Source organism: Eulemur rufifrons, chromosome 29 (genome assembly GCF_041146395.1).
Source record: "Eulemur rufifrons isolate Redbay chromosome 29, OSU_ERuf_1, whole genome shotgun sequence".
Taxonomy (NCBI): Eukaryota; Metazoa; Chordata; class Mammalia; order Primates; family Lemuridae; genus Eulemur; species Eulemur rufifrons.
The window spans coordinates 98225031-98240463 of record NC_091011.1 but is presented as its reverse complement, the minus strand read 5'-3'; the positions used below and the strand labels follow the sequence as shown (position 1 = coordinate 98240463).

Here is a 15433-nt window from a genome sequence, read left to right as displayed (position 1 = left end):
ACCTCATCCTGCTGCACAGTGAGTCCCAGGCAGCCTTTGTGTTCTCTACAGCGACACCCGGGGTGTTGTCTGTACAGCCTCTTGGGCTATGATAGGGCATCACGAGCCCAGTAGAGCCAGCACAGAGACAAGATGGCTCCTTTTAGGAAGAAGAGACAATAAGCTTTTTGGAATTAATTTCCAAAAAATGACCTAATGTCTACACAGATTCAGGAAAACCTTCCACCTGTCTTTCACTACTGCACAATGGAAATACAAAACTGAAAATGACCTTGGGGGGTAGAAGATCATCAGTCACAGTCCGAGGAGGGAGGATCGCTTGAGGTCAGGAGTTCAAGACCAGCCTAGCAAGACCCTGTCTCTACAAAAAAATTAAAAATTAGCTGGGCATGGTGGTGCATGCTATAGTCCCAGCTACTTGGGAGGCTGAGGCAGGAGGATCCGCTTGAGCCCAGGAGTTCAAGGTTGCAGGGAGCTATGATGATGCCACTGCACTCTATCCTGGGCAACAAAGCAAGACTCTGTTTCAAAAAAAATAAAACAAAAAAATAAAAAAATAATGGGGAAAGGTAACTTGAGTAAGTGAACAGTCTGTTTTTAAAATATATGTGGGTTTAGCACTGCAAGTGGTATATACAGAAATGAGAAAAATCTAAGGATGTTTCCAAGTAAATTCTTCAATGAATATGTCTGAATGCATAGTTAAGGGTCTGCATTTAGCACCAGTTGTGACTTTGCAGATGTCCAACATTTCCTATCTGTTCACATTCTTTAGATAAAGGCAGTCTTTGCAATACATGCAAGGCTTAACTTAAGCCAAAACCACATAAAAATTATCACAAATTTCCTATTTTTAAGTCTTAATTGATATAATTTATTATATATAGCACAGTACATATATTACTTTCTGTATTACAATAATTCAGAGATTATCATAATACATAATTCTTTAGTTCATGCATTCAAAGAGTCAAGGACACAGCAGACCACAGGCAGTTTTATTGCCTAAGATTTTTTTAAAGTTTTATATACTGACACAGGTGTTATATGATCATCTACATTCTGCATTGTCACTTAGTGGCCTGGCCTCACCAGTCGTAGAGGACCGAGGCCACATCTTCCCATTGTTCTCCCTTTGTCACCACTTACCGGTCTTGGCCTCCTGGCAGGCATTTGCACACCAACAAAACAGCAGTCAGCAAATTAATCAACCATCCCCTTAACGTGCCTCTGTTTGGTGAATGTATCTTAATAGTCATTGGTCATGAAATTATATTTAAGAAATCAATAACTTCATGACAGTTGTTTTACTCTAATCTCATGAGCTGAGAATAAAGGACTTTTCCTAGAGACACTTGAATAAATCTCATACACATAAGACCCGTAGCAAATAAGCCAGTTTGACAGATCTATAAAACCAGGAGACTTTTCTATTGTTCATGAACAGTTGCTTTGACATGGAAGGAAGTGTTTGACTCTTAGTGCCTGTTCCAAGTTGATGGGTTGCATTTTGGAGTAAACTAGCTAATTGGGACATTTGCCTTTTCCATAGTTGTGTGTGTGTGTGTGTGTGTGTGTGTGTGTGCAGTTGCCACAAACAAAACCTCCCAGCTAATAATGTTCACTGGTTGTACAGATGGGGCTGTGTACTTTAAGACGTTTGGAGACCGTCTTTGTGGTCAACCACTGGGACATACCCCATCAGTATTAGGGTACACTTACCAGGGCATAGGGCAAAATATTTGAACTGGCACTATTCCAGAAAACTTGGACTTATGGTCTCCGACCCCCAGACGTCCACATTGTGATTTCTTCATCCTTTTCTACCCATCCTCACCCTGCCCGTGTTTGTTTTATCTCCTCCCATTCATCTGCCCGGATTTCTCTAGAACAATGACAGTAACCATGCTGCAGTGGATTTGGGGAGGAAAGGGCACTTTGTGGGAAAAGTCCGTGGCTGTTGGTGCAGAGGGAGGGTTAGGAGACACATCAGATACCGTGTGTCACCAAAATTGCTGTGAAGATTCACAGTCCTACCCAGGAGGCGGAAGCGAGGCCAGTTTAGTTCTAAAGACGACCCCGGAGAACTTCAAGGACCTGCCCCTTCACGTGGCTGTCGGGGGGAGGTGGGCACACAGACGACATCGAAACTCCGCTGAGTACGGAAGATCTGCTTTTCACCCTGAACCGCTCGCTCAGTGCTGCCTAGAAAAGAAGTTCTTGAAGGCACTGTTGTAGTTCTTGTTGAAAGCCGTGTAGATCAGGGGGTTGAAAAAGGAGTTGGAGTAGCCGAGCCAGAGGAAGATGCTTTTCCAGATGGCGGGGATGTCGCGGGAGACGAGGGGACTGAGCAGCTCCGTGATGAAGAAGGGGGCCCAGCAGAGCACGAACACCCCGATGAGGATGCCCACCATGAGCGCGGCTCTCTGCTCCTTCTGCTCCCGCCACGTGTCCCCCTCTGTCTGGAAGGTGACGGTGGCGTGGCGGACGGTGAGCGCCATCCCGGGCTGCTGCGCAGGGTCCTTCACCTGTGAAGGGGAAGCAGGAGCTTCATGCGAGCTGCCACCTTTACACCCTCCAGGTGTGGCCGGGGCGCCTAGAGGAGGGTCCTGGACTTTTAGGTGTGGGAACCTGACGGCCCTCGGCACCCACCCTGGGTTACGGAAACGAGGACAGAGCCAGGGCTCTGCAGCATCTTGGAAACGGGGGGAACAGGCGTGATGAAACAGATGTGAGAGGACGGACCCCCTCGTGCTCCCTGTTCAACAGAGGGAACTGCAGAAACGAAGGCCACGTGGGCCGCGTGGCTCGGGGGCAAAGGAACACCAGCAATCACAGGGCGCCGAATCCCTCCCAACCCCCGTGCGCTCAGGATCACATCTGACATCTTTCTGGACTCGTGTAAGTCCCCTCTAAAATGTTAGCATTTTCTAGAACTTTTCTTCTGGTGGGGAGGTTTCTACTGCTGTGCTTCCTAGCCCACCCTACTGTTTGGGACGGTCCCCTGGCCAGGACATTTCTCTTTCTCTGGATTATTCTGTGTCTTCTGCCCATGTTTATGGAAAACAGACTCCAAACTCTCAGACTCTCCCCACTCTCCCAAGTCCTCCCCGGGGCAGGTTCCTGCAGAACCAGGCTCTCCCGCGCTCTCAGGAAGTGGAATTCCTGGCAAAGGAAACTCTTCCTCCATTCCAGCCCTATTTTTAGCTCTTAGGAGAATAGAAATAACGACTTAATGATGATGAAGTAGCCTAAATATGAAGAAATCACAAAGGCTGAATTTACCAAGTTAACATATTTATTGATCCAACCAAAATGTGGGACAGTTACTAGATCAATTAGTCATTCTCGGGTAGGTGACCCTGACTGCACTGACATTAAATAGTATTCTTCCCTAACTCCAGCAGACTGCCACTCGGCACATTTTAAAAGGAGAATTACACAGCTTGTTCTCAAACAGGACATAATCTTTCAGGCAATGGATGAGGTTGGAAGGTCTATCTGGTTAATCTAACCCACTGAACCAGTTCTTGGCTACATCTATAAGGTGGAGACAAAAAAATTGACTTATTATCATATAGAACAACAGGTGGCAATAGGAACACTATGGTTAATGTAATGTTAGCGGATGTATAAATTACCAACTTTGTATGATAGCCTTGCTGTCATTTATTTTCAAAATAGTAAAACATCTAGTATTGTACAATTAAAAAGACAATAAACATTGAAACAAATAGTCCATAGTACTGTAACCCTTAGAAACATGAAATAAAAAGCGAAACCCCTCCTTGTGTACCCCACTCTCACAGCCAGATGGAACCCGAGTGTGTCCTGATTTATTAAAGCATACCTGGGAACGATTTCAGGGACTTTGTTTATGGAAATCCAAATAATACTTAGCTTAATTTTCCGAGTCAAGGAAAGAGGAAAAGCTACCAATTTCTTTAAAAAAACTCAACCCCCAAAAAACGTCATGGAAAACATTTTCCCACTGTCCCGAGATGGCAATGGAATGAGAATTCTGGCTGAACTCTTCAGCCTTGGGAAATTCTCCTCCCTCTTGACACTTTTTCATCGGGGACACTGGAGACACTGGGAACACCTGTCACACCATGGACACTGGTCACCTGGTGATGGTGAAGCTGGTGAGGCTAGTGACACTTAAGGCTCACTTTGATTTAGGAATTTTTTGTAGTTTAGCCATAGAATTCCAAGCTTGTCAGAAAAGCACATATTTCTGCTATCTTGTAAAATGGTGATCATTTGACTGGGCTCTTTTTTGGTGCCGCATTTAGCGCCAACTCACTTGACACGAGGAGGAGTGACGTTGATTTAAAGCGGTGCCTCTCGGACAGCAGAGGCTCCAGTTAGGAGGATCGTGGTTGTTTGTGGAGTTCTGGGGTTTCTAATGCCCTCAAAAGGTAGATTTGTGGGCTCTCTCTGTGGCTGTCTGACCTGTGGACTCCATGGCCCTTTGCTGTCTGCTAATCAATGATCGCAATGAAGCGCCTGAGGCTGGGGACCAGAGCACTATTCATTACTGTAATACTCAATATGCCCATGAGCAGATTCACAGAAAGAGAGGGAATAGGGTTAAAAAAATAAGTGAACATTCAAGCCAAATTACATTTTTCCTCATAACCTCTGAAATGCATTTAAAGCACATGCCTCACAATTTAAGATTCATATATAAAAATATTTCTAAGTGAACATTTACCCTCATCTCCCCCAATAAACAAGTTCTGCGGGGACAGGTATCCATGTGTTAGACCTTTCATTCTTCCAAAATGATTGTGTCCTAAAAAATTACGTATTGGTCAATCATAAATCTGACATGTTCTTACATTTCCTCCAACTATTCTGCTTTGCCTCCTCATTAACGTCACAGATAATCAATAGGCTACCATCAATAGTGGGCACTGAAGTTAAGAAATGGAGACTCCTGCCTTGAAAGTATGGCTCCAGGTGATTTGCAAGTCGGACCACCAGAGCCCGGTGGAAGAGTCAGGATGCTCAAGCTAGAAATAGCCTCACCCATCAAGGCAGGCTGCACAGGGCAGGAATAAAAGTGTTCCCAGAAACTTAGGAGAAGACGGCTCATTCTGTAGCTACAATGACAGAGAGCCTTGTTACTTGTTTAAACCTCTTCAGTTGATCCAGGACAATGCAGTTCTGTGAATATACATTTGCAAACCAACTAATTAGTGTCAACCCTCACTTCTGAAAGTCAGCCAGTCAGGAGCAGACTCATCCCCATAAACACGCCCCTGAGCATCCACCAACCAACGGCAGTCTCACCTGAGTGTGACCATGTCAGCTCACTGCTGCTCTCAGTGCCCTCCAGTCCCCGCACTCCACGCTGCCCCAGTGCCCGTAGATGACCCGCACCCTGCTCTGCTCTGGGGACCATGCCTGACAAGCATAGCTCTCTCTTACTATCCTGAGTCATAAATTTAGCTTTGTCTTTTTATCTCAGACGCTCAGTGCTGGCTGTGTCACCCTTGGACAGTTCTTCAGGTTCCACTGAGATCTTTGGAAGAGCCACGATGGGGTCCTTGGACCACAGGTGCATTCACTGGGCCCCCAACTCCAGTTGCCCTTTGGATCTGCAGCTGAGGCATCAGTGTCGACAATGATGTGAGCTCTGACTGGTTCCACCGGGCTGTTATTGCTCAAAGCATTTTGTTATCCTAGGATTGGTACAAGTGTGTCCTTGTACAAGGTCGTTAGGCTGAGGTCTTTGTATCAGGTAACTACATGTTTGATTGAGAGGTCTACCAGTAGGTAATTAACTTAGATCTCTGCATAAGGCTTCAGACATCTCGTCGTGGAGGTGTACCATGTGGCAAATATTATCATGCCATTAAACTACCTATTCTACTGTTGCTTGCTCTGCTTTTGCTGTTGCTTGTCTATATATAAAGTCTTGTTGCACGGGTTTTTGTTCTGTCTGGAATGCCTTTTTCTGTGGGCTATAAAAAGGCTTGTTCTATAAGGCACAGGCTTGATAAGCTTCCAGTGCAATCCAAGCCAGACCTGAGAGGAATGATTTGAGGACCATTCAGATCAGTGGCTGATTCGGGAAAAAGCAATTGGTCAACCTTTGGTTTGGGCCCCCTACAAAACCTTTGTGAGGGTACCCCTGACTTGTCAGTCTGTGAAAGTATGTCATTTTGATTCATTTGCATCCAGTTTAGTGATTGCTGTGGTGGCGGTTGTGTGGCACCTTCCTAGGCTCTGATCCAGGACCCTAAGACACTACTCGCAAGCACAAACTATTGACCAACCCTTGTCACCTCTTTCTTGTATGCCATGGTTTGTCTATGTCAAAGTCTCCATTTTCTCCTTTAAGAACATCTATTTCCCACTTAAAAATGTTTTATAATCCTAACTCTTGCACTTTTCTTCATAAATGCCAAATTTTTTTTTACTTAATAAGAAACTTCTGACAAATCAAAATCAATAAATTAAGATATTTAAGAGAAGCTCTAGAAAAATTAGGAGATAAACATCAAACAGCTGAAAGTTAAGCCAGCTTCTTTAACTGGTATTTTGAGGCCTTAAAACAAAATTCTATTAGTAACTCTAAGATAGTCTCAAAGACTTTGTAACCTTCCAAAACTCACCCTTCTTGCATGTTGCTACCTTGTGTACTTCCATTTACCTTTATCTGACCTCTTAAAACCTAAATGACCTACCCTCTCTTCAGGGTTGTCTTGGGAAAAACACAATCACATTGTAAAATTTGTAGACAAAAAGTTGGGTTGATAGAATTTAAATTAAACCCCCAGTCTAGAGCTAAGGTAAAAGCTATAATGAAGAATTTTCCTAAACTCCAGGGAGAAGGGCAAAAAAAAAAATGTTATAAAGTTTAGAATTTTTTTAGGGTATCAAACAAAATTCTTATTGTCTTAGACTACAGATCTGTACCAACTAGTAAAATTAACTGAAATCCCCTCAGATGGGGAAAAATGTTTAAAAGTAGAAGGGTAGAAAAGGGAAGACTTATATAACCCAGCTATGAAAATTTACATATAAAAATAGAAAATACATTACATAAGGCAACTTCAGAAGCCTTTCTTTTGAGGGAAGGTTGAATAAAGGTTCAAAGTGGTAAACCAAATGAAGGTAGAAAACGGGGTTCAGAAAACGTGCAAGCAGCATTCTGGTAGGAACCCAGCAGCTGAAGAATAGTTTCATCCTGTCCTTCTATAGATGGGCTTAAACTTGAATTAGGAAATTTAATAAGAAAAAATACACTGAAATGTGGAATTGCCAGTTCAGAAAATGCCCAGGAAGGGGCTAGACAATTCCATGTAGCCTTAAAAAGTAGACGCTGGAGATCAGTACGGGATGTGCTCTCTAGCTAAAACATCCAGAAGAGCCTCTGGCCTCAAAGGTTAAGGAGCCCACCTGGGTAGGGGTCCCCTATACACACTGCTGGCAGAAGGAGCCCTGAAAGAATCAATGTTCCAGATTGGCTAAAAACCAAAATTACAACTATATAAAATCTGTCTAATAAAGTCACTCCAAGCAAGACAGCATCACAACAATTCCCCGTCTTCCTAAACTTCCGAGCGGAATTGTCTGTAATTATAGATGCACAACAACACAGCCTTCTTGTTTATGTGGGTGCCACTGTGACTACAGTCAACCCTGCCACTACACGACAACACATCATTCAGTGTAAAATTGTAAAGTTGTCCGAAAAGAAAAAAAGCAAATTGACTTATAACAAATTAAAAAATAAAAAATTTTCTTTAATAAAATGATTGATTGCACCAGATGGAGAAACACGATAATGAGAGATAAATTTGTGGCTATACAGTAAATTTCTAAAAGGCTTGAGGAAAAGTGAACTTTATTTAATGGAATAATTCAAGAAGTGAGAATCTCTAACAAACCCACAGGACACCACCTTATAACTGATATTTCAGGATCATTATCCAAAGAATATCTCTTTATTCTGTGACACGCCTATAAATTTAATAGGTGGGCTCTTCTTCCAGGCAAAATGTCCTGCAGCCCTTATACATGATAGGAATGTAGCTCACCTGGGCATGAGGACACCTATACTGGGTATAATTCAAGACATTACGAAAGACATAGGGATGGTACCAGAATCCCTGTGAACAAGAGACCCCACAAACAGAAAATTTAATTAGAGTAGAATGCTAAGAGTTCAGATTGATTCTTCCTAGGTTATCAAGAACTTTTCTTTTTATGCAAATATAAAACTGCAGGGCCATGTGCTAGGTGGGGTCACGTGACAGCATGGCACCCATCAAAGAACAGTGCCTGTTTTAAGCCCACCACTTAATTCAGTAACCAAGGCTTCTCCTCCTTGCCTCCGAGAAATCACGGGCATCAACTCAATTAGCTGATACATCTTCAGAACAACTTATATTGGGCCTGTAAATCTCATGTTGCCACATGTGATAAATCCCAATTGCTAACTGAAATTACCCAACATTTTCCCACTAGTTGGTTAATAATGATTCATTGTTACTTTCTCCTTCTCTCAGTACCATCCACTGGGGTAACACTCAGAACCCAGCAATTGTATAGTCCTTAGCCAGTGAAGGAAAATCTCATAACTGTGTTCCTGTAATTGAAGTGTCCTTGCCTCAAACAGAGCTTTGATACTCTCGTACCAAATTCCAACTTAATATTGTTTGTCGATGGGCATTATATTATAAAAATAAAAAGGACAATACCAGATTTGATATATAATAAGTAGTCTAGTCTTTCTCATAAAATCCAATTTCTAGCTAGAAGCCAAGTTGTATAATGACTGGACTATGGCCCTGTCCAGGGGCTAAAAAATTGCAAATATGAAAGAGAAGGTATGTAAACTAATAACTGGTATACTTTCAGAATAATTCATTTATTTAACATGCAATAGACACATCTACTGCAAGTACTCTAAAATGAACAAATGTGAATTACTTGATGTTACCTAAAATTATTCTGACCTGAGTTCCTCCAGAGAACCTCCAGGAGAAGCAGGGACATTAACTGCTAAACCAGGAACAAGCCGATGACCACATGAATTAGTAACATGTAGACAATGTATCCACAAGTTCACTAAAGTGGATCATGTCTTCTATACTGTTCCTGTGTTCTTCATCCTGTGCTGAAATCAAGCTTCTCCACATCAACCCAGAAGAAAGGTTAATATTTCAATAGGGCCATAAGTTAGGCCATCCCAAGACTGACTCTCCAATGCCCTCAGTGGACCATATCTTCTCACCTAAAGCCCAAAGGGATTAAATTCTCAGGAAAAAGTCTCCTGAGGATAGTGGCTCTATCCATAGGAGGTAGATAACCAGATTTAAAAAAAAAAAATGTTTTGATAGTAAATAATGCCTTCATTGGCTGACACAACAAATTAGACAGCCTAAACTCTCAGGCCACAACAATTAACACAAACAGTCATGACTAACAGAATTGGCTTAAATTTTCTTTTGGTCAACCACAGAGGGGTCTACCGCATAGCTAACACTTCGTGTCGTACTTGGATGAAACAGAAGTAAAACAATCTGTATTTAAGCTGGGATAAAAAGGATCATAGCTAACTTCCAGGGAACCTTTGGGACTTGCTTTCTTGATCAGAGCTGGGAAATCTTGGGTCATAACTTGGGATATCACCGGGTCCCTTCTTCTCAAAATACTTCTAGTTGTACTCGTGTATCTCATGGCTGTTTGGTGCCTGTCGTCCAGAACCTCACACACTTCTGCACAACACTGTCCTGACAGATGAGTCAACAAATGCTTTTAAAACAGGAAAATATCACACTGATTAATGTGCAATGTGACCATCAGACGTCCACAGATGAAACTCCATCTTTAGGGAGAGGACCAACAGCAGTGTTGAAAATCTGGACAATTCCTGAGGTTTCTCCTGAAGCCATGGCTGAGAACTAAATGTTCCCACAAACTTAGGGAAAGACTGAGCGTTCTGTAGCCCAGAGCCAGTTGCCAACTTACTGTATCAATGAAAGACAATTTATCTCAATGAAGATGATTTTAAAGCCAACCTGTGGGTGTCAGCTTCTCACTTCCGAAACGCCGGCCGGCAGGGATGAACTCACTCCAGCACACCCCACCGGGGCAGCAACCAATCAACGGCAGCCGCGCCTGCCGATGACGTCACCCACTCACGCCTCCACAGTCGCCAGGCCCGGACGCCACGCCTCCCAACGTGCCGTTTAAGGTTAGCCTTCCGCGCTGCTCGGGGAGGTTGTGCCCAGCAGAGCGCTCCCTCACTCTCGCAAGCAGTTTATTTCTCTTTGCTCTTTTATTTCAGACCTTCAGTAGTGGTTTCGTCGTCCTTTGACACGGGCAAATCTCTTGTTGCCAGTTCCCGTCTCAGTGTCTGTGGTAGGTTAGGGTTTGCCTGTATTTGAATAAAGCTCAGCAGAGAAAGAACCAAGAAAGAAGTGTTGTGGTTCCCCTAGGTAACACAACTAAATGGTGGTGGAACTGTATTTAGAAACTTTGACACCCATTATCACAGAGAAATTGTTTGTAATTAAACCTTTCAACATAACAGAAGGACAGAGACAGCTTCATGTTATATGTAGAGTCCTGGATCATTTAAGGTCTTACAAACCCAAGGGACCCATTTTTTAAAAGAGATCTGGCAGAGAAAGAGAGAGAGAGAGGGAATAAAGCAGTGTGTGTGTGCATATGTGTATATACATATACAAACACATGTATATATATAAAAGCACAGATGTCATAGTGCTTTGCTTCTGCTATCTCCAAAGCAGAGAAATGAGAGAGCCCTTCATCCTTTTACAATAAACCCTGAGATAGAATTATAATTACTTTCCCTCTTTTAAAGCTGCGTTTAGTATTGATTGTAGACCATGTTTGCCTAGATAAGCATCTTGGCAGAAGAGGATTAATATAAGGAGGGGCCTTGAAGGTGGTCAGTCCTCTTGTTCCTGACCTGGAATTTTCATGGAATTTGCACACATGGAGCATGGCTCCAGGCAGTTTGGTGGAAGTGTCAGGGTTCTTATCCATCAGCACCCCTTGATCAGTTTAGAAATCTAACAGATTAGAGCTTCCCAAATTCAGTACTATTGACATTTTGGTCTGAACAATTCTGTGTGGGGAGGGCTGTCCTGTGCAGTCTGCAATGCTTAGCAGCATTGCTGACCTTCACACACTAGACGCCATAAGCACCCCATTCCCCAGTCTTGATAATCAGAAATGACTCCAGACATTCCAAATGTTTCCTGGGGGCAACATCACCCAATATCAGCTGAGAACTGCTGTTCTAGATTAAAGGACAGGTAGCCCCAACTCCTTTTTTCTTCTTTCTTCTAGAACAATGCCCTCTCCCTTCTTTTCCTAGCTATGTCTCTGGTCCCTCTAAGCTTGAATGACTGGGTGTGGTAAGAGTTATTAATAGCTACTGACTCCAGAAAATACATGCTGAGCTCATGATGAGTGTCCATTTCCCTCACTAGACCAAATTCTTCATGGACAAAGACAATGTCTTTATCATTCTTTTACCTCTTGCACCAAGCCCATGATATGCACTCATTTTGTTTAATTGAACTTAATTTGTTGTCTCAGAGCTAGTAACAGAAGATGGGGATTGTGTAGATTTCTGGTTTAACTTAAATATGTGAATTAGGTTCAAGGAATCATCCTTGTCAATCAGGAGGGGGAGGTGTCTACACATCTAGTGTTTTCAGCTCTTACCTAGTTTCAGAATCCTAAGTCATTGGGTTAGATTATTAAGAGTTAACAAAAAGCAGGAACATGTGGATGGGGAGAGGATGAGAAAAAGCCCTCATTGTTGCTGTCATGGTTGTGGTACATTAAATGCCACTTGTAGAGAGCTGGGAATTGTCTTCCCTGGATTTTTCATTTCATCCTATAACTTACCCATGTTCAGGGAGATAACAAACGCAGGCTCTGGGACTAGTGTAAACAACATCTTTAATCTTACATTAGGAGGAAGGGTGCTGTAGAATGATAGTAACCTAGGGGATACCACATTTTGCAAAAAATCAGTTGCTATTTTGCAAAGAAAAAATGGGCTGGGACGAAACACTAAGCTGCTTTGCCTGATGCACAGCAGTCTTCACGGCAAATCACGCTACTGTCCCTCCCTCCCTTCCTCCCTGAACACCCCCACTCTAAGTGCAGGAAGCTGCAATATTTTCAGTGTATTGATTCTGTGTGCCCCAGACACCAACTTATCCAGACGTACTAAAGGGTGCTAACCAAAGGGAACTTTGCAGAATTATGTAATGCAAACCCCTCATTTTACGTATAAAGAAAGAACCCATCAGGGATGACAAATAAAAAAAAAAAGAGTGTGAGATGGCAAATGACACAGTTAGCTCTGTGACAGGAAACGTCAGAGCAAAGTAAGTTTCTGACTCTTTCTTTCTCTCTCCCAGCTTACTACACCCCAAACCAAAAAGTTCCACTGTCTACAAAGGTAGGCAGTGGGGAGGACGTACTGGGACAATGCCACACAAACGCAAGTAGAGTATTTTTAAGGATCGCTCCAACACCCACCTCCACAGCGTCAGATATGGGTAACACGGTGTTGGCCTTCCTGGAGCCCACGCAGAACTTGGCGGCCTTGTAGATCTTCCAGTACACGAAGAGCACCACGCAGAGCGGCAGGTAGAAGGCGCCCACGGTGGAGAACACGGTGTAGGAGGGCTCACGGCTAACCTGGCACTCCTCGCTGCCCTCCGTGTAAGTCTCCCCCCAGCCGAACAGCAGCGGAGCCAGAGAGATGACAGCAGAGAGCACCCAGGTGAGCGCGATCATAAAGTTGGAGACAAACTTTCGGGCACGGAGCGTGTATTCGAGGTGCCGCGTGATGGACCAGTAGCGGTCCAGGGCTATAGCAGTCACGTTCCAGATGCTTGCTGTGCAGCAGAGAACGTCGCACGCGATCCACACCTGGCAGAGCCGCCTGCCCAGCTGCCAGCGGCGCCCGGACATCTCGTGCATCAGGCTCAGCGGCATGACAAGCGCGGCCACCAGCACGTCCGAAATAGCCATTGACGCCACCAGATTGTGCGGCACGCGGTGGAAGGTGCGCACGCGGAGGATGGTCGCCAGCACAAGCAGGTTCCAGGCGAACGTTGCGGCCGCTAGGAAGCCCAACAAGGTCAGAATAAGCACCCCGAAGACGGAGAGCAGGGGCGCACTGGGGCGCAGGTCATCTGTGCCGAGGCTGCGGTTGGTCTCCAAAGGGGAGACGGTCGAGAGGGAAAAGGAGGTTAGGTTCACAGGCAAATCCATCTCTGGGTCAGGAGATGGGCCCAGCGTGCTTGCAGAAGGGACGTTCCGGAAAACAAGGTGATCAGTGCATGCAAAGCCAATCTGGATGTTTGCAACCTCTGGCCAGGGGTGGGATTTCTGGAAAATGCCTGTGAATTTGGCCCCAGGGGTGGCGAAGAGGAGGGCTGTGCTGTCTGAAGCCCTCAGGGGCCAGGGAAGCAGAGTCAAGGGGCTGTTTCGCAGCCAGGGCTGTCTAAGCTGTCACACACCCAGAGCTCCTCAGTCGGTGGAAATGGCTGTCTGGCCGCCCAGAGCAGAGCATCTCCCAGGTCGGGGAGAAGCTGGGCGCGTGGGGGTGCCCGGAGAGGGGCTTGTGCGTCAGAGCAGTAGCTCTCGGTGCATCGCCTCCCTGCCCGCCAGGCAGCAGACTGCAGCCTCAGCTCCGTGCTGAGGAAGCCAATTTTGGGGACCTGCCTTGTGCTTTGCCCTGTTCGCCTCCCCACCCCGTCTGAGGCTGCGGCTTGGAGAAGGAAGGCTGGCGCGCCCACCCAGACCTGCCTTATCAAAGTGGGGATCCAGCCCTACGTAAGACGTCAGCGGATAAGACCATGTCTCCCCGCCTCCCGGCTCCTGGCGCGCCGCTCTGGCGCTGTCCGCGGTGCTGCCGCGCTCGCTTCCCTCCTGGCTCCAGCAAGCGGTCGCTGCGCCCGGCTCTGTCCGTGCGGTCCTCGCCTGTCTCCATCTGAGCGCGGGGCTTGGCGGTGTCCTTGGTGCTGTCGGTCTTGCCCGAGGTGGGTTGCCCGCGTGGAACAAGGTGACCAATGAACTTTCCTAGAAACATTCCTCTAGCCATCCCCCACACTCGTCGCTTTAGGGGTGGGCTCTCAGCTTCTCCCAGGTGTTTGCCTTTCATGTAAGTGTTCAGAGTCAGGGGTCTAAGACAGTTGCACTGGCTTTTCATTTCCGGAAGATTTCAGCACGTGATTGCTTCCTTCTTGCACAACTGCGTGGTTTTCCCTACAGGAGAAAAGGCAAGACAGCAGTTGCTGCTGCCTTAGAGACGTCTGAGGTCCTGGAGCCAGAACGTTTCACCTCTTTCCTCGGAGTCGGGCAGAAGCCGGGCTGCCACCTCAGTGGACTCCACTCAATTTGCTTCCCATGAAGGAAAAAGTTGGATGTAAGTTGTTACAAAAGCTCCGTCTCACTCATTTAACTCTTCCCCTACACAGACACACAAAACAAGGAACACATCCAACAAAAGATACTTGCAAAAGATAAAACCAGATAACTGAATGAAATGATACCCTGGGGTGGGGGCCGGGAGGAGTTACAGATATATTAACAAATTATGAGACCTCCACTAAAAACTTATCTTTATAAAATGTAGTTTGTAGCCATTCTAACAATAATTAGATTGCAGGCTCTGTTGTCTATTGAGGTGACTTACAGTTTGTAATCAACTCATATCATTGGCATATGGGAAAATGCTTATTATATTTTCTATAATGGAAAGGTATGGATATATTCCATTCAAATAAGAGCTAATCCTTAAGCTACAAGTTCGAGAGTGGGAAAAAATGGGAAATGCAGAACATAACCTTATGCTACCCCTTGCAAGGGCAAGGATATTATAGATGAGATTCTTTTCTACCCACATTAACCATCACAAATTTATGAAATTAATAAATCATTAAATGGTCACTCATTGCACAAAATCTTCATTAAGTGCCAGACATTTAAATAAGTGTCCCTACATGACCATACCTCAAAAAGTTTTGTAAGATATTGTTGTCTCTATTCTATAATTGAGGAAATGTCTTGGAGGTAAAGTAACTTGCCCAAAATCAAATGAGATTTGAACCTCAGTGTGCCTCCAAGCCTGTGCTTTTAATCTGTATGTTTATTGTATTAATGATCAGGATTTCTCAATAGTTGCAGGCTAATCCTTTGTTTTAGTTGGCTCAGGATGCTGTAACGAAACACCATAGACTGGGTGGCTTAAACCACAGAAATTTATTTTCTCAATTATCTCTCAAGTATTGCAATTATTTGTAGGCTGGAAGTCCAAGATTAGAGTGCCAGCATTGTGGGGTTCTGGCGAGGATGCTCCTGGTTTGCAGACAGCCACCTCTCACGGTGTCCTCACGTGGCAGCTCTCTTCCTC

General features: G+C 44.8%; 1 protein-coding gene across 1 annotated transcript; it reads right to left on the bottom strand.

The window, feature by feature from the left end:
• Nucleotides 1-2195: 2195 nt before the first annotated feature.
• On the bottom strand, nucleotides 2196-13290 carry HTR5A (5-hydroxytryptamine receptor 5A). Its single transcript, XM_069462483.1, has 2 exons — nucleotides 12550-13290; nucleotides 2196-2528 (listed from the first exon to the last, which is right to left on the bottom strand). The coding sequence occupies exons 1-2, from the start codon at nucleotides 13288-13290 to the stop codon at nucleotides 2196-2198; spliced, it is 1074 nt and encodes a 357-aa protein (XP_069318584.1).
• Nucleotides 13291-15433: the final 2143 nt, after the last annotated feature.

Excerpts from the sequence above, each read along its gene's own strand:
- HTR5A (XM_069462483.1), bottom strand. The coding sequence starts at position 13,290 with ATGGATTTGCCTGTGAACCTAACCTCCTTTTCCCTCTCGACCGTCTCC. Across the intron at positions 2,529-12,549 it reads CCATATCTGACGCTGTGGAG|GTGAAGGACCCTGCGCAGCA; the intron begins GTGGGTGTTGGA and ends TCCCCTTCACAG.